Source organism: Scatophagus argus, chromosome 6, assembly GCF_020382885.2.
Source record: "Scatophagus argus isolate fScaArg1 chromosome 6, fScaArg1.pri, whole genome shotgun sequence".
NCBI lineage: Eukaryota > Metazoa > Chordata > Actinopteri > Scatophagidae > Scatophagus > Scatophagus argus.
In genome coordinates, this window is record NC_058498.1 from 15,342,558 (window position 1) to 15,364,135 (window position 21,578).

General features: G+C 40.4%; 2 protein-coding genes across 4 annotated transcripts; one reads left to right on the top strand and one right to left on the bottom strand.

Annotated features, from left to right (window-relative positions):
* The first annotated feature begins 749 nt into the window (after positions 1–749).
* On the top strand, positions 750–14,195 carry si:ch211-221n20.8 (multiple epidermal growth factor-like domains protein 6). 3 transcript variants are annotated; one of them, XM_046392834.1, is made up of 23 exons: positions 750–1,406; positions 1,908–2,048; positions 2,140–2,206; positions 2,308–2,478; positions 2,946–3,071; positions 3,212–3,352; positions 3,686–3,811; positions 4,154–4,186; positions 4,721–4,843; positions 5,057–5,179; positions 5,319–5,441; positions 6,580–6,702; positions 6,837–6,959; positions 7,545–7,670; positions 8,124–8,252; positions 8,395–8,487; positions 8,827–8,922; positions 9,132–9,227; positions 9,441–9,536; positions 11,105–11,206; positions 11,300–11,405; positions 12,125–12,241; positions 12,562–14,195. In XM_046392834.1, exons 2-23 carry the CDS (start codon positions 1,911–1,913, stop codon positions 12,638–12,640), a joined length of 2,457 nt encoding a protein of 818 aa, XP_046248790.1. In that variant the 5' UTR covers positions 750–1,406; positions 1,908–1,910; the 3' UTR covers positions 12,641–14,195. The 3 variants fall into 3 exon arrangements, with proteins under 3 accessions (XP_046248790.1, XP_046248788.1, XP_046248791.1); XM_046392832.1 differs by having other exon boundaries at positions 2,305–2,478; positions 12,562–14,194; XM_046392835.1 differs by lacking the exon at positions 4,154–4,186 and having other exon boundaries at positions 2,305–2,478; positions 12,562–14,194.
* A 471-nt stretch (positions 14,196–14,666) lies between these two features.
* LOC124061101 (cytochrome P450 2J2-like) lies at positions 14,667–19,360 on the bottom strand. Its single transcript, XM_046392642.1, has 9 exons — positions 19,022–19,360; positions 18,749–18,911; positions 18,010–18,159; positions 17,758–17,918; positions 16,966–17,142; positions 16,309–16,450; positions 15,827–16,014; positions 15,574–15,715; positions 14,667–14,842 (listed from the first exon to the last, which is right to left on the bottom strand). The coding sequence occupies exons 1-9, from the start codon at positions 19,223–19,225 to the stop codon at positions 14,667–14,669; spliced, it is 1,503 nt and encodes a 500-aa protein (XP_046248598.1). The 5' UTR covers positions 19,226–19,360.
* Positions 19,361–21,578: the final 2,218 nt, after the last annotated feature.

Here is a 21,578-nt window from a genome sequence, read left to right on the forward strand (position 1 = left end):
ATGGAAGCTTACACTGAATAGCTCGGCTTCAAAGACCAAACCCCAGATGTTCGCACCACTGAGCAGGATGTGATATGCAGGTTTTGCAAGTGATGTCAGACATAGATGAAATGTCCCTGAAGCAGTGGTGGAAAGAAACTACATTTCAGAGGGAAATAATGCACTTTTTACTCCTCTACATTCATCTGATGCCTTTGGGTAATAATATAAAATGTAATCGACAAATTAATTATGGTGTGGATAAAAATAAGATTCTATTGATCCATTGGTGAAATTCCCAAGCTTCATAGAGTAAAAAGGTAAGCACTACAATTAACAGATGTAATGCGATATACACTATATAGACAAAAGTATTGGGACGGAGCTGTTTTTTTTGGGGGGGGGGGACAGGGCTAGACCCCTTACTCTCAGTGAAGGGAAATCTTAATGCTTCAGCATACCAAGACGTTTTTAGACAATGCTATGCTTCCAACTTTGTGGCAACAGTTTGGTGAAGGCCCTTTTCTATTCCAGCATGACTGTTTCCCAGTGCACAAAGCAAAATCCATAAAGACAATGAGTAATGGGTAATTCTGCAAAAGTATCCTTAAAGTATTTTATGCATTTTAAGGATACTTTTGTACTTTTGCTGAAATAATTTCTGAATGCAGGGCTTTTGCTTGTAGTGTTTCTGTGCTTAAGTGTTTCTATTTTTATTTAAGTACAAAAATGACCCACTTCCTGCAGTGTATAAAATGACTACAGAATGAGCCCCGTGACTCACACAGCTCCACAGCTACACGACTGGGCTCTCAGTGTAAAATACTTTTCATCAGGGACAGACAAAAGGATTCTGTTTCAAAATATAAACTGCTGCAGCTTGCAAAAGAGCTCGGCAATTTGGGAGTGACTACACAACTGCATTTCTCTTACAAGGTTACTGACCTCGCAGAGAAGTCACCTGCTGCCATCATGTGGTCTTTGCTGTCTTTAACGATAAAATGTGATGTAGTGAGGCCACCAGTTTTACACCTCTTCACTCCTTTTTTTCTTCGCTTGGTAAACTGGCTTGTGAAGTCTCTCTGACCTGACATGTCTCCTGGCTGACCGAGCCTCCTGACTGGTTTATGACCTCCGAGTCAGGGTTCAGAACAGGGGCATCTTGAAGCAGCCTGCAGGCCCCCGTTTGCTGTTTGAGCGCTGGTTTGGGATTCGTGGAATGGGAAGTGTAGAGTTCCTGGACAGGATGTGGAGTCACTGCTGTAGTGTACAGAGTCTGCAGACCCTCCACCCCCCACCCCCTTACTGACACAGAGCTGGTTTGCGGCTGCATGAGTCCACATCTGGAGAAGACAGGAAGCTCCTTTTGGATAAGTCGCTGTCTCCGTCTGTGTCCCGCTTCATAAGCAGCAGTAGATCTATCCCGGGTAAGTCGGCTGGGACGAGTTCGCTACTCTTTTACTCAACTTGTGTATCGCATCATTACGGCAGTAAATGTGTTTTCAGATTTTCTTATCGCTAAAATCTTCCTTAAACAAACATCGCTGCTTTTCATAGTTTGACTTAACACAAAATTCATAAAAGACTTTATCTTAGACTTGTAACTGTGTTACAGCTTCTCAGGCTGCTGTAAGCCTCTTTTGTTCTGTGCAGACAGCCCAGGGGGGTTATGCTCACTTAATAACAGGGTCCTCTTACCCCCGTGCTGTTTTGCCTGCCTAGACATGCACTGTAAGGCTGCTGTGACTGCCGCAAACAATTCATATGAGTTTAATTTCAATGCTGTAAAATCCTTCACCTTTTACAGCAATTCTCACACGCCCTTAAAAATTATTTTGTGCTTTATTCAACTTATTATTATTAAGTTTTTCTCTGGCCTGCTGCTGGCTCAGTAAACACATCCTTTCTCCCTCTCCATTTGGACTCAGGTGATGACTCACCTCTGGACTCCCCTGTCAGCCCTGCTGCTGCTGCTGCTGCTTTTATCTGTGGCTGAACCCCTGAACAGCCCCGAGGAAAATGAAAACGAAGTCCTGAAGCACGCAGAGGGGGAGCTCACTAAGAGTCAGGCAAGGGTCGATGAAACCCCCCACTGAGTGCATGCATTTGATATGTTGGCTATGATGGCTTGAATTAAACTCCTGATCTTTCCTGTTTTAGGCTCAGGTGACCGAGAACGTCATTGGAAATCTCAGTGAAACTACACTGAGTCACACAACAACCACATGTGAGGTTTTGGAGGTTTTTTTGTCTTTAGTTGCATTTCTCCATTGATTTGCCCTTGAATTTTTTCTCTAAAATTGCTCTTTTTTGTTTTTAAATTAGCAGCCTCCATGACCACAGTCTCCGTGACCACCAGTCTTGGTCCTCGTTGTCAAGGAAACCAGGTGATGTTGGAGGACGGCACAGGCTGTGGCTGTCCATCTGGCATGGTGAAGGCTGGAGACAACTGTACCTGCCCTGTGGGCTTCACTTTGGAGGCAGCTGCAGGGTGTAAAGGTGAGGAGGGACAGAATCAGTAAAGGAACCAGTACTTTAATGAAACTTATATGTGTAAAACTGGAATATCATTAAATCAATATTTCATTCATTAGGTGTAATTACTCTGCATTTTAAATAACTTACTTTTTCCGTAGGACTTCAGCAAGAATACACAGACGAACAAAACAGGATATTCAGTTCCTACCATTGGGATATTTATAACTAATAAGTAAAAAGTCGTCGAACACGTGTATTCTGTACAGTAAAAGATTTATTTTTAAAGGGCATTCAATGAGAAATGTGACTGGACTTAATTTTTTTTTTTTTTAAAGTAGCATGACCATTCTCTTTACAACAATGATCATCATCCATCATGCATCAGTATGTCACATGTAGCATTTTGACAGCAGAACCTGTTTTATTTTCTTGTTGGTGTGCAGTGATGTCGGTGAGATGAAACCAGTTATATTCTCCCTACTTGACAGATGTTAATGAGTGTGAAGGAGAGAGGCCAGGACCATGTGGTCTCCATGCCACCTGCACTAATACTGCTGGCTCCTACTCGTGTACCTGTCTCCGCGGTTACCTGATGGGCATTGGAGGGTGCCATGGTTTGTCAGCATCTATGTGTGTGTGCATGAGAGAGGATGTATGTACAGTATATGTGTGAGAGTTTGTTGGGAGGAGAATAGTTTTTTGGACCGTTCAGCCCTTGTAGTGTGGTTCTAATGCACGTGTGTCTTTTTTACAGATATAGATGAGTGTGCTCTGGCTGCAGTGACGGGCCTGCAAGCCTGTCAGGGGGATGCTGAATGCAGGAACAGCCCTGGCTCCTTCATCTGCTCGTGCCCTTCGGGATATGTAATGGCTGTAAATGGACAAAGCTGTGTAGGTGAGGCTGATGTTGACTTCTGGTGAGTATAACATACGTGAATGTGCAATGAAAAACGTATGTTCGGGAGCATTTTGTCGAGCATGTATGCGTGGAGCAAAGGTCTTCCCCAAGGACTCTTTGATAGGATGTGTGGGCGTTGTTGATCTCTACACATCATCACATACCAGCCTACACATGTAAAAATAGTTCCTGACAAAATGTAACAGCAGTGTGCTTAAACAAAAACAATAGGTTGAGACAGACACTGTGTTGCTGGACAGTTCCACCCTGTACAACCCTTACAATTCTGAAATCTTTCTGCTTATAGCCTTTGCTTTCTCTCCTCTGCAGATGTAGATGAGTGCAGCTTCGAGGAGCAGTGTCGCCGCGAGCTGGGTAATGTGTGTGTGAACACTCCCGGCAGCTTTGTATGCCAGTGCCAGGCAGGCTTCAGGGCTGAGGCCCCTGCTTGTGTTGGTGAGTCTGTCGTTAAGCTTCACCACAGCTGGATGAGACTGTGTCCAGGTTTGATATGATGCTGTGAGGTTCTTCATATTACGCTTGAGTTGCCCCAGACTTAATATCTCCTGCTGACAGGAAGGAAGGCTTTGCAGGAATAGACAGCTTGAATCTGCTGCTTTGCTGCTTGCCTGCTTTGTTGTTCTTTGTTTATGTTTCCTAGTCCCTCCTCTCCCCCTTTCACCTTTCATGTAATGACTAATTTCCTCTCTTGTTCTTTACATTAACGATTCCACTAGCTTTCTTTTTATTTTTTTGCCTTCTGCATTTTCTGTAACTCTTCTGCACTTCTGATCTCAGGTCCTGTGTGTCCAGACTACACCGTGTGTCAAGGTATGAGGCGCTGCTCATGCTTAGCACGTGCTGCTTGTTTTTAAAGGTTTTTCATAGTCAAGGTAACAAACAAATAACATGCAAAGTTTGGAGTGTTGGGAAACAGTAATCTTCATTCATCATTTCTCATAATACTAATTAATTACTTTTATTTTTTAACCCATATTTTGTATGACCTTATTACTTAACTTGTTATTGATGTTTTTATATTACCATTTAAAAAAAACTGTTAAGCACTGGTTGTCGAGATAGACAAGGAACATTGGAGATCTGAGAAAACAAAATATTGTCTTGAATTAATACAACAGCTTCCCATAGTGCTGCAGGGACAAATATTAAATTACTTATGCATAATAAAGACTTGATTAGGGTTGGGTGACATGCAAATGATCGTTGCCATCAAAGTAGTGTGGTTCACTGCGCAGACGACGGTTGTCTTTTTTATTTGCGATAAAGTGTGAAACAAATAAATGGATAAGTCATATACTGTATGTATGCAGCCCTCTCTTTCTCTGTCCCTTGTCTCTGTCCCAGATGTGGATGAATGTGCAGAGAATCCTACGGCGTGTGACGGTCAGGGTGTGTGTGAGAACACGCTTGGGAGCTACAAGTGTGTTTGTCCAACAGGTTACCGGGGAAACGGCACACACTGCGAAGGTAAGCAATTAGTGCTGACGTCCCACCGCGGAAAACTCCTCTTTCCTGCAGACGGGGTCATCTTCCTTGTGTGCCTGTGTTTTAATGCTTGCTGTTATGCCTTCCATTAAAATTATACTGAGTGGCAGAATAATGTTTACCAAATGGAAATGAACAGAGTTTTCTAAAAAAAAAAAAAAAAAAAAAAAAGGAGCGTGCGCTCTCTCTTTCCAGATGACAACGAGTGTGCTTCAGGTGCTCACGGGTGTGACACCAACGCTCGATGTGGCAACATCATTGGCTCTTACTTCTGCCAGTGCTACCAGGGCTTCAATGGAGATGGCCACTCTTGTTTTGGTGGGTAACCAGTGTGTGTGTTTTCCACATGTGACAAGTGTCACCAAACATCTGCCAGTGATACTTGTGTCAGTACTTTCTTGTGACAGAAGTACTTTGGCACACAGCACCAGTCCTTCAGGATTGTTTTCATTTACAGACATTGATGAGTGTGCTGTGAACAACGGCCACTGTGAACACAACTGCTCCAATGAGCTGGGAGGGTACAGCTGCCACTGTGCCTCAGGCTACCAGCTGGACCGGGATGGACGCAACTGCACAGGTAAACCCACAGCTGGGGGAGTAGGGTGGGGACCCACACCTGGGTCTTTTCACACTTAACCTACCAAATAATTAAGACCACTTTCTGTACCATGTTTATGTGATAGAGGGAATCGTTCAGCATTTTAGCTTTCTTGCTGTGAGTTAGACAAGGAAACTATCATGTCCACTTAATATAAATCGGAGGATCGTTAGCTCAGCTCAAAGAGCTAGCTTGGTTTAGCAGAGAAGGACTGGAATCAGGGGGAAACTGCTGGCCTGGCTCTGTCCAAAGATTAAAAATGAAAAAAAAAGGTCATAACATGTTAGTGAGAGTTAGAGCTGCTCATAGATGAATTGTCTTTGAACAGAGTGGGCTAGCTGTTTCTTCCTGGTTCCAGTCTCAAGCTCTATACAGACATGAGACTTGTATCAATATTCTCAGCAAGAGAGAACAATGTGGGACTATTTCTTTAAAGCAACATTTTAGCCAGACACACTCAGTAGATGAGGATTATTCATTATCACCAAGTGTCACCAGCAACAAGGACGTACTGTACAATTGTGGGACTGCCAAGCAGTTGATAATTTTGACAACTAATAGCACTATGGAGAAAGATTTTCATAAAGTTTGACAGCAGTGGCAGTGGCATGGTACTAAGAAAGAACACAATAAGAAGACTGCTAAATGATCTAAACATGAAACAATGACAATCTTAAAATATACAAAGAATTGGAAAGAAATGAACAACATGTTTGTTAGGTTTTAAGGATACAGACAATGTGTTCCTGTGAGTATTGATGAATATAAACATAAAACCACACAGGGTAGCCTACTTTTGACCTACTTTGTGTACTTGACAGGTGAGGTTGAGCACCTAATGTGGTTACTCCATAGAGGGCATCAAAGGACCAGTATATCATCCTTGATAGCCAAAGAAAGTTTTGGGCCCTTCATTCAAACACATCTACACAGCCAAACACACACATACACACAGCGGCCTCTTAACTTGTCCTCTCTTGAAAACCCCACTCTCATGGGCCTCCAATAAGTGCCAAAATGAATTGCAAATAGTGTTTGTCTAAATTATGAATGAGCCCTTACATGGAGCCATGTTCTGTCATTACAAAGAGTCAACTAAATGTCCCTGATCCCCCAGATGTGGATGAGTGCTTGGTGCCGAACAGGACCTGTGAACACATTTGCGTCAACACTCAGGGGTCTTACCAGTGCTCCTGCAGGCCTGGCTACCAGCTGCACATTGATGGTTACACCTGTGTGGGTCAGTCGTTCCCCGACACTCTTTCACTTCTCACTGCTGTTTACCCTCTCATTTCAGTCATTTAAACAGGCAGGAGACAAAAACCTGCCACGAATATGTTATCTCACTTTCTCGTTTTGTGTGTGTGCACTTAGACATCGATGAATGTAAACTGCAGAATGGTGGCTGTTCTCACACCTGCAGCAACTCTCCAGGAGGACACACTTGCCATTGCCCTCCTCCTTTGCTGCTAGGCACAAACAACCTCACCTGCAGCAGTAAGTTTCTCATTACAGTGTTAACATCATATTATAAGATATCTATCTATATCTATATATATGTATATATCGCAGTTTTTAAAAAACATCCTCATACAGCACTCTTTTAACTCTTTTAACGGTGAATAGGCATTCTAACAGCCTTTTATCCTTTAGAACTTCTATGACAGTCAGTGGTTGAGCTTAGACTATTATTTATTTGAATTATTGTAAAAGGCTACAAAGAATAGTTTTAAGTACTTATGCATTCTTTAGGAATATTTTTTGTTAAATGATTTACGTGGTCTGTCATTTTTTAAACTTGTCCAACGATGTGACAGTTCAACTAGTGATTATTTTCATTGAAATATATCATCAACATATCTGATTTTGTCCCTCCAACAGTTTAAAACATTAAAGATAAACAGTTTGCTATCAAATAAATTTCACAGCTTAGAAGGTGGAATAAGGGAGTTTGTTTTTTTTTTTTGTTGTTGTTGCTGTTGTTGAAAATGACATATCAACCAGTATTTTCAGCCCTGTCCATAACAACGTTATAGTTTGTAAATACTCAATTTTAAAATACTTTCTTTTTCACCTAAACAGATGTTACATCTTGCAGTCTGAGAAATGGTGGTTGCGACCACCTATGTACTGTGAAGGCTGAGGGCCAGGTCCAGTGTAGCTGTCGAGCAGGCTGGGAGTTGGGCGAGGACCTGAGGAGCTGTGTGGGTGAGGCCTCCTGAAATATTGTGTTTGCAAGAGTGAGGGGAATGGACAGACAACCTGAAAGCATGGTGCTTTGGGCTATCACTGGTGTGGAGGCATAAAAAACTCTTCAGCCATCTGCTGAAACAACCATACAAAGGTTCCTCAGACATCATTTTGTACATTTGTTGCTGTAGCCTTTCAGATCAACACATAGCTTCACATTCATTTTGCACTCGCCAAGTTGAAGGTATTCATGAAAGGATATCACATCATCAGATAAAAAAGTAAGTGCATTAATTTGATCCGTTGTTAACAGCTGATTGCAGCAAATTTTGTGACCAAACTTTTCTTGAATGATAAGCTTGTTGCCTGAGCACACTGGCAAATGTCCCTCATCACTCAGGAAGAAAGGGACAGACTGTCTTATAGTCTGTTTTGCTGTTAGGAAACTGAGCCGCTGTCATTTGTCATCAGATGTGAATGAGTGTGGGGACTTCACAAACGGAGGCTGTGAGCAGCTCTGTGTGAACCATCCTGGTGGGTTCAACTGCAGCTGCAGGGACGGGTATAAAATACGAACTGATGACATCACCAAGTGCCAGCGTGAGTCGGACATGAAACATCTAATCCGTTGATTGTGATGAATCATGCAGACAACAGCACTGGCAAAAGGAACCACTTCATTCAGTTTATTATACATGGTGAAAATATGAAATTATGCTTATTAAGATCTCTGCCTTTTCAGCTGTGTGTGACCCTCCCTGTCTCAACTATGGAGTGTGTGTAGGCCCAAACAGCTGTGACTGTCCTCCAGGATACCCTGGACTCGGATGCTCAGGTACAAACTTGGACTGTTGTACATGGATAGCATATAATTGTTAGCGTCACAATTATTTGCCAGTTATATAGTTAAATATCTGAATCAAACAATTCCAGTAGCATTAGTCATATAGAAAATATAAAACATCATCCTATAGAGACATACTTTTAACAGTGTTGAAACTGTTAAAAGTAACTTATATGTGATATTTATGTAAGCTATTAACACTTCATGGATGTGCATAGTGCAAAATGTCAAATACTGTAATAAGATTTAATTTGTGTCTGTTGGAGTGCTGACTTGCAGTTGCACTGTGAGAAATGCATGTATGAAATACATGCTGGTTGTGTTTTCCAGCCATGTGTTCCCCACCCTGTGCCCACGGAGGCACCTGTATGCGTTGGAACAAGTGTCTGTGTCCTCCTGGCTGGACAGGAGCAGGCTGCCACACAGGTACTTCACCTCTGACATGGATGTTAATGAAGAATTCTCCACTTCTTTGGAGAGAGCAGATTTGTTAAAGCTGTTGCATAAGCATTTACGAGAAAATCAAATTTTCGTGTCTTTCTCTTACATGGTAACAATTTAACCTCCTTTGATCTTTTACCAGCTTTATTAAGCTTTGACTTTCCTTCATGTCTGTTTCCCGGTGTCTCTCTCAGCGGTGTGTGAGTTGCCCTGTGCTAATGGTGGTCGCTGTGTGGGGCCTGATACCTGCCAGTGTCCTTCTGACTACACTGGCCCACAGTGCCTCTTGCGTGAGTAACAAACCACCATCGCATCTGGCATCAGTTACACCAGGCATGCAGGTACTTCTGGGGGGGGGTAGCCACATGTCGTTTCTACCTCATTACCTCCATGCTTGTTAGCAGCACTGCCTGGTAAAATGCACCACAATGTAAAATCTCCAAAGCAACCATTTAGTGACATTTTGACACATAGAATTGTCTCTATCTGTTTGTGTTTTGCAGCCCTGTGCACTCCCGCCTGTCAGAACGGAGGAAGATGTGTGGATGTCAACAAATGCACATGTGTTGGTGGATGGCAAGGAGCTCGTTGCCAGATAGGTGAAATTATTTGTTTATTTTCAGCGCTGTCTCTCTCTTTGTTTTGCTTTTTTTTAAATACTGTGTGTGCAGCTGACTCTTCAGCCCTCTAATCAACTGAAACAATCTGGGAGGGAAACAAATTCACTTCAACTTCCTGCAATGGTTGTCACCTGAAACAGTTAGTAAGTGAAGAGATAATTAATTGGGAATGATTAAATTATTTAAATGATTATTATTATATTCAATGAAATAACGGGCTGTTTCCAGCCTCTCAAGTATGAAGACTTACTGCTTTTTTCTGTTTTATAGGACAGTAAACTAAACATCTTTTGGAATTGCTGTCCAAAAAAAAAAAGTTTTGAAGAAATCATCTGTGGCTATAGGAACCCATGATGGACATTTTTAACTATTTTCTTACATTATAGACTCAGCAATTAAGGAAAGTAATAATCTAAACGTCCACCATCTACCACCGCTTCAGGGTTATCACAGCTGGCAAATGTGCAAGAGGTGGGGTAGATCCTGGTCGCCAGTTCATCTCAGGGCTATTGGGCAAATTAATTAATAATTAAAATCACTGTTAGTTGTACGTCAAAAAAGGTATGCAGTTCTCCAGGCGGCCAGTCAGTGGAGCTGTGCACAGAGTCTGGAGTAGCACTTCAGTCTGTGAAGGCTACGGTTAAAGTTTATTCTTGAAGGCTGCAGGGATCACAGCCTATATAATAAGAAAAGCCCAGTGATGAATTGGCAACACCCAGCGTCAGCTGGGATTGGCCCCTGCAACCCTCCAAAGGATAAGTGATTAAAGAATATAGATCAGACCTGGGCAAACTGTTCCACAAAGGGCCGGTGTGGCTGCAGGTTTTCTTTCCAACCAAGCAGCAGCACACCAGACTTGACTCATTTAATCAACTGATCTCAGTCTTCAGACAGTTGATTGGTCAAATTGTGTGCTCTTGGTTGGTTGGAGCAAAAACCCGCAGCCACACCGGCCCTTTGTGCCCAGGTCTGAAGATGGATGGATGAATGATGAATGTCCAACAATACTACTTAATGCCTAGTCAGTATTCATCATTCTCAATTAACTAACTAAAGGCTATTACTAATCATATCCCCACACCCCACAGGCGACACACATCTAGCTTATGGCTATTGTAAAGTGAAGACTTCTGGCTGTTTAGGTCAAAAAATCACAAGTGATCCCACAGTCAAACTCACACGAGTAACTCAATTAGAAATTTCTCATTGTCTTCTGTGAACATAAGCACAATTTGAATTGTATTAAAGAATAGAGTCTCTTTCCCAGGTGATCAAATACCAACACCTTGGGCTGGTGTTGCTCAGCATCTCCATGAATTGTTTTTAAACAAAGATAATACTTGTCTTAATTTCTCCCATTTTTCCGGGACAGTGAAATTTTCCAGGACGTGTGGACGTTTATCAGAAGCACTGGTCCCAATTCAAATCAGATCAAACCAGTTAAACAACAGTAATAAATGCTCTGTTTAACTGTATGTTGTCTTTGCTGTACAGATCAGCAGTACTGTTTGAGTACATTTCTGCTTTCTGCTTTCTGTTATCCTCAGAGCCTGTTCACTGTCAGAAATCTTGTGTGAACGGTGGAGTGTGTGTGGGCCTCAACAGGTGTCGCTGTGCCAAAGGATTTACTGGAAATGTCTGTGAAACAGGTTAGCCTGTGTGTGTGTGTGTATGTGTGTGAGGGAGAAAGACCTTCCTTTGCCTTCACATTGCATGACCCTTGCTCCATGTTGTATCTGTAGCTGTGACCACCCCCTGTGTGCCGCCCTGCCAACACGGGGCCACCTGCAGTCCTCACAACACCTGTACCTGTCCAGAGGGCACTGCAGGCCTGCGCTGTGAGAGGCTGTAAGTATGAGCCACTGTCATCTTTCACTCAAGCACATTATCATCAGTAGTTCAGAACTTAATAACTGTAACTGTAATTCTGGTTTTCACTGGGCGGGCCGTGGAAGAAGTGGTACTGGTAATGGTTAGACAAAAGTTTTTTACATTCATTTACAAAGCAATTTTAATATTACCACAACACATCATCACATAAAGACAACCATGTTTTGTCCACAGAAGTAGGCCTTAAGTTACAAAAGCTTGAGAGCCCCTGATGTAATCTACTATTGGCAGTTTTACTGATGGACACTGATGTGAACACTAGTCACCATATTTCTGGTGCCCTGTGTTTCGTTTACCACGCTGCTGAGTATCAAGCCTTCTCGTCTGTAAAGCTGAAGACTGCTTACATGAGAGTTTCCACATGCATAGCGGACACCACCTATATAATGACCTACATATGTATATAGTCAACGTCAAGATAATCACCATAAATGTGGAAGACCAATCCCTGTTCTTGTTTTGAGTGAGATTTTGTTCAAACTGTTGAGCAGATAATGACATTTGTGCAGGTTTGGGCAAAGAGAAATAAAAACTTTATTTCTGTTCTTAAACAGTATGGGGGAACAAAAGTGACTGTGGCAAGACAGTATCATTTCCCCCATGTACTAACCCTGCTGACCTTAATTATTATTATGACTCATTCTCATGGATGTTCTGTTTCTGTCTGTTTGTTTTAGGACGTGCCCTGTGGTCACCACTGTGGTCAGCATGGCTCGAGCTGTAAGAAAGGCATTTAGGGAGAGTTATGTGGACCGCTGTGGACCGCTGGGAGTTCAGCTTTGCACGAAATACAGGTTACCTGTGTTCTCAGTACATCCTCTACATCCGGAGATGTTGATATCTGTTTAGAACAGCAGATGGGTGGAGTTTTGTCACTGTACTTTGTAATATCAGTTCCAGGAAAAATAAACTGACTTCCAAAAACCTGTCAGTCACCTGCTCTACTGTGTGTATCTAAATAGATTAAAAATGCCATAAAGTAAAAAGTTCAAGAGTTTTTCAAGTTTATGATTAAACACTACAGCTTTGTGGAACATAGGTACAGGTTAGGTTAGATCAGAGTACAGTACAGTTATGATAACCAGCTGTATCCGCTTTGTGGTTGTGTTTCCAGGATAAACCAGGCACGCGTGTATCTGCAGGCTTACAGGGTGGGCTACAAAATCCAGTGTCCAGAGAGGAAGGGCAGATGAACCAGGATGTATGACTGCTCCTGCTCTTGAGGAAACATCACCAACAGGACAACATCACAAAGCAACAAACAAGAAGTGAAATGAGACTGAGTTAGTGAGAGGGTGCTGTGGCTTCTCTGAGGACAGTTTTACCCTTAAAAGTAGCCTCTCTGTTGAAATGAAAAAGGGGCAAGACTGTATCATAAAGGCTGTTTATTTTATAAGTAATGTATGCTGACAATTATGTTAGAACAGAAATATTTCTTAGTATGTGAAATGTATAATGGTTTCATTATTTCTCATGTCTGTGTGTGGCAGCTGAAAGTTATTAAAAGTTAAATTTTTGGTCTTTTTACAAAATAATGCCTATTTTCTTACAGAAGATGTAAAACAAAAAAGATGTAAGCAGTATGAGCAGCGTAAACAACCCCCATTTCCATTGAGTTTCAAATGAAAATCTTTGTGCCGGGAGTCAGGCAGCGTTAATGATGAAAGTATTATTCACATTGTGTTTAGTTGTGTTCATCAACTTACTCACAACTCACTCTGACTCTCTCCTGGAATTTACAGATTTTGTTTTGACTTTTGCTGGAACCATAATGTAAGTATGCAACTCAGTAGAATATATGACAGAGGTCTAGTCATTTTTATGCACATTAACGTACAGTTGCTACATTTTAACTTTTTGTGTTAATGACCAGCTTATGTCATCAACTCATGCATCCCACAATAGCGTTTCTTGGTCTCATCTGGTTTATTTGTTACACTTTGACCTGCAGTGCATGACTGGATATGCTTTATCACATAGTGCTGAATATATAGTCCTGATCTCTGCACTATTTTCCAGCACACAGAGTTCCTTGACCTTGTTTGCCCTTTATTCTTGTACTGTACACTCCTGTACACTGCATTCTTTAATATATAAGCAGAAAAACAGCTTCTACTATGACCCTGATCAGGGTTTTACAGATGAACACATTTTTGTCACAGAAAAATGACTGTTAAATCTGTTAAACTGTTAAATAGATAGACTGCATCCTGGAGACGACATATGGAAATTAGCTAAATCTGGCATAAATGATCTTTTCTCATTTTGAGATCAATGTTTTTGTGTCCTTGCTCAATAGAATAAAATTAAATTAAATGTAGAAAGCTAACTATCCAATTGGTTTTCCTGGAGTTGGTGGAGACAAGAGTGGACCTAAAGAGAGACTGTATATTGGACTTAGAATCGTCAGTGGCATAAACACGACTCCAAATGAACTGAGTCTGTTTTACAGCTAGCTAGCTATTATTTTACTCTTTCAGCTGGTAATGGTGCAGCTAATTCTAACTATTTCATTAACTGATATTCAATTATACTTAAATTAAACTTAGAAATAAACTTCAAATAAATATGCCGTCCTCTGTGGCATGAGAGATACAAAGATCATTGTTGAGATGTGCACATTTTACACTTTTACTACATTCTGAAGCTGTATTGTATGTACATATCTGTGGTGTGATATTCCAGATCAGACAGTCAAGACCACTTTTTAAGCTCTGAGTCGTGTCTGGGAATTGGATGCAATTTTATTTTCTGTTTCTCTCACACAAAGAAGACCATAACTGCGGGGATATCACCAAACTGCCTGTACATTTTATGATTTATTTGTTAACTATGAAAAAAAAATCCTGTTTGAAATGCTACCAACAACTTGACTCATTCCTCGTTTTATATTTTTGTACAAAACAGTGTCCAAAAGAAAACACATTGCAGTATGTATACTCTCTCACACAGAGCTTATTGAGACAGCTGGCACCATGTCAAACTTTCATGGGCACTGATGGATAAAGAAAAGGTAAACTAAGTGTACTAAGTGACGCTACTGGCCTGGTCCTGGTCTTGACATGCCTTGACATTCTTTTTGCTTTGACCTCAAACTTTCAAAGTCTTGGTCTTGGAGTCGATGTACTCTAACCTTATTCATGACTTGGCTTCAGTTTAACTGATTTTGATTACAGCACTACAATGTATGAGTTTAATATATTCTCTAAAAAGTTACTCTCAACGCGAAGTGGCACAGATCTCATATGGATGCGGTGCCAGAGTGATACCAAAGCTGTAGTCCATCACGGGCTTCACCCCAGCAGGCATAGAGAAGGTGAAGTGCTGCATAAAGGAGGTGAAGAAGAGGAAAAGTTCCATCCTGGCCAGGTTCTCCCCAAGACACACTCGCTTACCTGAGGCAGGAAAACAAGCTGAAACAACCTGAACATTTCTCTGACACACAGTTTTGGCCTAGAGCTCAAAGTAATTTTGGACAGTAGTAGCAATTCTTACTGGGCTTTTAGAGAAAGTAGGAACTTCTAATTCTGGTAACTATGAGAAATTTTGTCCTCACTTTAGGGCTAGTGAAAAGCTCAGGGATTGACCAAAATCATCATGGAGACAAAAAGGGGAGGGAAGTTCACTTGAGTCTTTCTTTCTGCGGTAAGGCCTTGTCCACACATGTGCAGATGTGTCTTAGATGTAACTTTTTACCTGAGTTGTGCACTTTGTACACACTCTAACAACAAGGAATAGTGTCTGAGATGATATTATCAATGAAACTGGCTTTTAAGGCTCTTAAGTTGTTTTTCTCATGAATATGAGTGCATGTATAATGGATTTTTGTTTTGATACATCAGTTTTGATACATCAATGTTTAAAAGTCTGTTCGTATATGATAGCCTGGGTTAGCCTGGTGTTTGAGTGCTCAGCCACAATGTTTTTACTGATTTCACCTCTTCCACCAAATTTATGAAAAAGAACAATATTTTGTTGATGGTCAACATGGAAAATTTTACACATACATTAAAGAATAACCAATATAGGCGTTTCCCTCAGACTCAGAATCACTGTCCGGTATTTGTATTGTCTATGGCATAAACAGATAAAGACATAAATAAAAAGTGATTGTGTTGCCCCTCACCAGCAGAGAAAGGGATGAAAGCAGGTCGCTTCACAAACTTGCCCTCCTCGTTCAGGAAGTGTCCTGGGTTGAAGGTAAAGGGCGTCTCCCACTCATTTTTGTCAAACAGCACCGAGGTCAGATTGGGAATTATTGTAACTCCCTGGTGATCGAAATCATAATTATAATTCATAAATACACAACATGGTGCTATATGCAATTTTAAAACTGCATATAGCACAAAAAATAACACAAAACACAAATAATAAACAACCTTTGGGACTGTGTAGCCTCCAAGCTGGATGTCTTTGCTGGTAACATGAGGCAGGCTGAGGGGAACTATGTTACCTATCCTCTGGACCTCGTGGATGACAGCGTCAGTGTAGGGCAGGTTTACACGATCTTCCATGGTCGGCTGTCTGGACTGTCCGAGCACTCTGTCTATCTCAGCCTGGACCTTTTCTGTGCAACAGAAGGAGAGAAACTTCTAGACATGTGAAGTGATGGAGCTATTAGCCATTAGCAAATAGATAGATTCATGTTCCTTTTGATTTGATCCCGTCATTGGAGAACATACAGCACAGGTAGATCTTTGTAGCACAAAGTAACTTAGATGACATCTGCACTATATTTGTCACCTTGGAGTAAAACTAGTTAGTTGATGTATCTGGACTGATGGGTGGGAAATGGAAACACTTTAATCACTTTCACACATTATTGAGCCAAGAGCTTCATCAGCTTGGTAAGCGTTCTTACCCTGTATCTCAGGGTACTTTGCCATGTACAGGAAAGCCCAGCGCAGGGTGGTGGATGTGGTCTCAGAGCCAGCCACAAACAGATCCAAGACACACACAATCAGGTTTTCCTCATCAAAAGTGCTGTCAGCATGCCCTTCAGTCTGAGAATATATACAAATAGATATGTTAAAATGCGTTGTGAAATAATTCAGAACAAGCCAATTCCAGTTGTGGCAGCAAAACCGAATTTAAGGCCCTCTTAGAGCTCTGCAACTGCTGCCATTTTTGCACTACACCCTGTCCTGCTTGGTCTGTGGTAAGTGTATGTGGATTTCAGATTTTAATTTTAATGTGTCAGTTTCCTCTAACTCCTGTTCATGTATTGGAGCACACTGTTGCAAATTCATCTCTCTACTGGTTTTGTCGTGAAATATTTGCAGGGAAGACTTTTGCGTCTTTGTCTCGTTTATCGGTGCATAACTGGTCTTTGTATTTCATAAGTACCAGCCAGGAATGGTGCCACAATGAAATGTCATGTCAGTACAACATATTGATAGTTGATAGTTCTGATGTAGGTGCACAGCAAGTAAATTAGATGTTCACAGGAACTGAATACTGAGCATCTTCTTGAGCCATGTGGGGTAAGCAGTACAAAAGTGGATCTAGCACCAGTCACCTTTTGAATCTCATTCAGGTAGCAGTCAATGTAGTCTCTTGGGTCTGAGGGATCCCAGTTTTGTCTGTGCTCCTTAAGCTCTTCTCTTATGAAGTCCTTTACATCATTCCAGATGTTCTGTACTGTCTTATGTGGTCCTGGCAAACATCTCATCAGCTGAGGGAATGAGTTGTAAAGCTGCAGAGTAGAGCAGGGTGGAACAATAATGTGTGAATAAAGCATCTCAGCAAAAACGTTTCTCATTGCTATAATCAATATGAATTTTACACTAAAATGTCATTTACAAATCTGCTCTCATACATTTTACCGCATTTCCGTTTTGAACTGTGTCCAACTAGAACCACATGAATGAATGATGAACAGATTTGCAATGTATTGCCATGAGGAATGTATTGCACAATGGCACACAGAAAAATATATATATATATATATATATATCAGTAGCTTTAAAGGTCCGGTGTGTAGGATTTATCCGTGAGGTTGCAGACTAAAGCCAAACAAAATCCCCCCCCTTTACCGTCACCTTATAAGTGTGTATGAATATGGCAGCCCCTAAAAATGATGAAGAGCTCTGCCATGCTGCACATGACCGTGCGACATGGCAGACCTAATGAGTGAGGACACACTGCCACAGCGGAGATGATGGAAATGCTTATTCTAAGGTAACAAAAAGTCAGCCTTCTTATTATCAGGTGATTATACACCACTGAAACCATAATTATAAAAATTAAATTCAGATTTTGCCAATAGATCCTCCTAAATTCTACACACTGGACTGTTAAAATGCCGTACTTGCGCCCAAATGGATGCCTCAATCTGAATACTTTGGCCAAACCACATCATCAGTTTCCCAAACTTCTCATCGTTGTACTCAAAGCGATGGCCAAAGACCAGGGAGCAGATGATGTTGGAGACAGTCTTGTTGATGATGAGATGTGGGGCAAATGACTTGCCTACACAATGAAATTTATTTTTTTTAGATATCAATTCTGTATTTGTTATTGTGTATCATTTTAAAGATGTTACTGTACAATCACGGTTTACCTTTAAAACTCCTGAAGTCCTTTGCACAATGTGTAAATTCATCCAAGATAACAGGTTCAAGCGATTTCTTTCCAAATCCAAAATATCTGAGGGTTGAAAGTGCGAAACGCCTCTGCTGCTTCCACAAGCTCCCGTTACTGATAATTACACCTGATAGATCAAAAGCACCAAAAGATGGCTTAAAAATGAAGTAGATTGACAGCTCGTGTAATACAAAACCTTTTTTTGTTTAATTACATTTTCAAAAGAATTTTAATTTTCTCAAGAGAACAATGTTGCTACTTTACTATGAATGGTTAAAATATTTGTTTACGTGACTGCTAAAAACTGCTATGTATAAACATGAATAAGTTATTCTGTTTGATGTATTCCAACAGAAACTCATATAGAATTTCTTATTTCTCAGGAGGAGATTGAAGACTTGATAAAACTGAGATGTAGATTGTGCAGATGGGGCAAAAAACACATTTTTATTTTATTTTTTGTTAATTAGGTGTGTATTGCTATGACAAATGTTCTCATCTGTAAGCTTCTGTATTTAAAACACAAGGGATTCATGTGATAAACTCATAATTTGACAGTGTATGTACCTTAAAAATGACAAATGCTTTTGAATGAGGTAAAACATAACCTTTGAACATATTCAAAAGTATAGCATTTGTACAATATTCACTCAACAATGTTTTCCTGTGGGAGTCACAATAATAATGAGTTGTCTGTGTGTGTTACTCCCTCTCACCTAGTCCATGGCCTATGTCGTTCTGCAGAGGGAGGTCTGGACGGTCTGCCAGACTGTCTCCCTGATTCACCAGAGCCTCTTTCATCACTTCAAACCTGTTTAACACCACCATCCAAGTCTGGCCCATTCGCAGGCTGAACACGTCTCCGTATCTGCCTGCTAACTGTGAGTGGATTTGACAGAAGTGGAACATTGTGAGGCTTCATATGACAGATAACAGAAAGAAGAGACCCATCAGTTGACCTGATGCATTTTTGATATCTGTTCATCTACCTGCATCAAATCTTCATGGGTCCTCTTGTGGTCCAGAGAGAACATGTTGCCCACAATAGGAAATGCCCGGGGTCCTGGAGGGAAGCTGGCCGGCCGACGGTTCTTAATATAATCTGCACTGAGGATGAAAATTGCCATGAAAAGCAGCAGGCTTTTGACATCCCAATACATAAAGAATCCAATTGCAGACAAGACTGAATCCATTCTGTAAAAAAAGGGCTCAAGCCTCCAACTGAAGTCTAGGTTTTTGCTGCTTCTCCTGTGACTCTCTCTGTGAGTGAGAAACTTGGGTTAAGTCATAAGTCTCACCCCACCTGTATTATCACATACGCCGCTACTCTTGATTAGACCACTCCTCCCAAGTTATGTAATATCTATATGTTCAGTAAGGACAAAAGAGTAAAGGCCTGAATGTATGACATAAGTTGAACTGATAACAACCATTTGTTGATACTTTAATACTGGTAATACTTCCTTTTTCAATATGCTATTTAGATAGATAGATGGATAGATGTCATAGCAGTCCAGTATATTTGAATACAATAAAACACACTATGACACAAAATATTGAGTATAAAAATAGAACAGAGAAAAAGAATAAAATACACTAAAGGACACTTGTGTGAAAATAAGCAATAGTGAAACAGAATCAGTACATAAAATTTTTTGGACTGCAAAAGGTCACAGGTAGATTTAGTCCAGGTGTGTAATCGTGGCTCAGACAGAGATAGATGAGTTGTAATATTCCTTTGTATTGAAAAAAAATGTCCATCCACCACCCAGTTGTTCAGCTCTTGGCAACATAGCAAAGTCATACTGGACTCTGACCCCCTTATACATACAGCTACACACTGTCAATTAGTGACAGTAATACCCTGCTGTTTGAACTTAACAGTAAGAATCTATTTGGTTGTATGGTGTGAATATGGTACAAAAGATAATTTCATCAGAGTTAAGAGAAATAGAAAGCCAAATTCAAATGACCTTGTACAAAGAAAAAAAGGTTTGATGTGAATGATTTTTATTATAGTTCATCTGTTTTATGATATCGACAACCAGGTATTTTAAGCCACAACCAACAAGATCTTTTTCTAACCATAACCAAGTGATTTTTGTGCCTAAACCTAACCAGACCTTAATCACAGTGTATCATAACGTAAAGTTGAAGATTTAAACAGAAAGGAATGGAAAGTGTCATCATACCCATACCATGTGTCTTATTGAAATGTTGATATGATAGGTAGATATGAAATACACATAATGTAACATGAAATGTAACAATTTCACAACTCTGCGGTTTGCCAAAACGTACAATGTAAACATTTATTCTGGCCATTGGGTTGTTAATGAACATCACAGACAGCATAAAATAAAACATATTTTCAGTCAGTATGAAAATTTATATACTGTGGTGAAGATTCTAAATGTTGTTATATAATATATTTCAAATTGCATTTCACAGTTAGAATTCTGAAATTCTTAAAAGGTTTCATTACAGTAGCTGTTTTACTGTGTGATTAGCTGTATGATATTAAATCTTGCCAATTTCCTGCTTTGAATATAAATAAAGTAATAGTAAAGTAAGTAATAAAGTAAGGGCTAGGCAACGTGACTCCTATCACCTTTTAAAATGAAAAATTGGACGTGAGTGTAGTGGATGTGGTCTCAAAGCCGGCCAGAAACAAATCACACACACAAATAATCAGGCTTTCCTCATCAAATGTACTGTCAGCTTGCCCCTCAGTCTGAGAATACAAATACATATGCCAAAGCGAGCTGCATTACAATTCAGAACAACCACATGTCAGTGTTATTCCAGCAAATAGTTGGAGTTGCAAATAGTTTTGAAATGCAGGCCGGTGTAGTACTACTTTCCAACACATGGTGGTAGAAGAGTGTTTCATCATTTTGGCTGATGGGAACCAAACAAACCACAATTTTCTCTGCCAAACAATTTTAACTTTGAAATAAAATAGATTTATTCTTTCTTTCTAATATTTCTTCTCATAACCAAAATTATCAGAGAAATTCTCCAATTATTCTGTGTTATGGCTCTGGACAACACTTATTATATCAACTGATTGAGTCAGGTTGTCAGTCCTGTAGTTGGTTGCTTCAGGTCTGGCTTTATTTTCATATTTGACCCATGAGCTTGTGAACAGGAAGTTTTTTGTGAAAGTCTGGAGGCCATAAAATGTGTGGTTTGATTTTGCTGAAGAGAATGGAAAAATACAGTCACTTTCGGTGTCCCCTATGGGACCTTATTTCTGAAACAATATGCATCGTATGTGCAATTTCATTTCATTTAATAAGGTTGCATGTCAAGAAAGCATTTTTTTCTAAAGGTGGCAAAAAACCACGCAGATTTGTGTGAAACCATTCAGTGAACTACATCTGTCGTCTCTCACAATATACGTCACCATCACAATATGGCCGTTACTTTGGCACTGAAAAAGTATCAAAAGAGTTCAAGAGCCATTCATTTCTAGCTATATTGACAGCTATATGTATTTGAAACGAATGTTAGTGGATTTCGTAAGCTATCTAAGTGGAACCG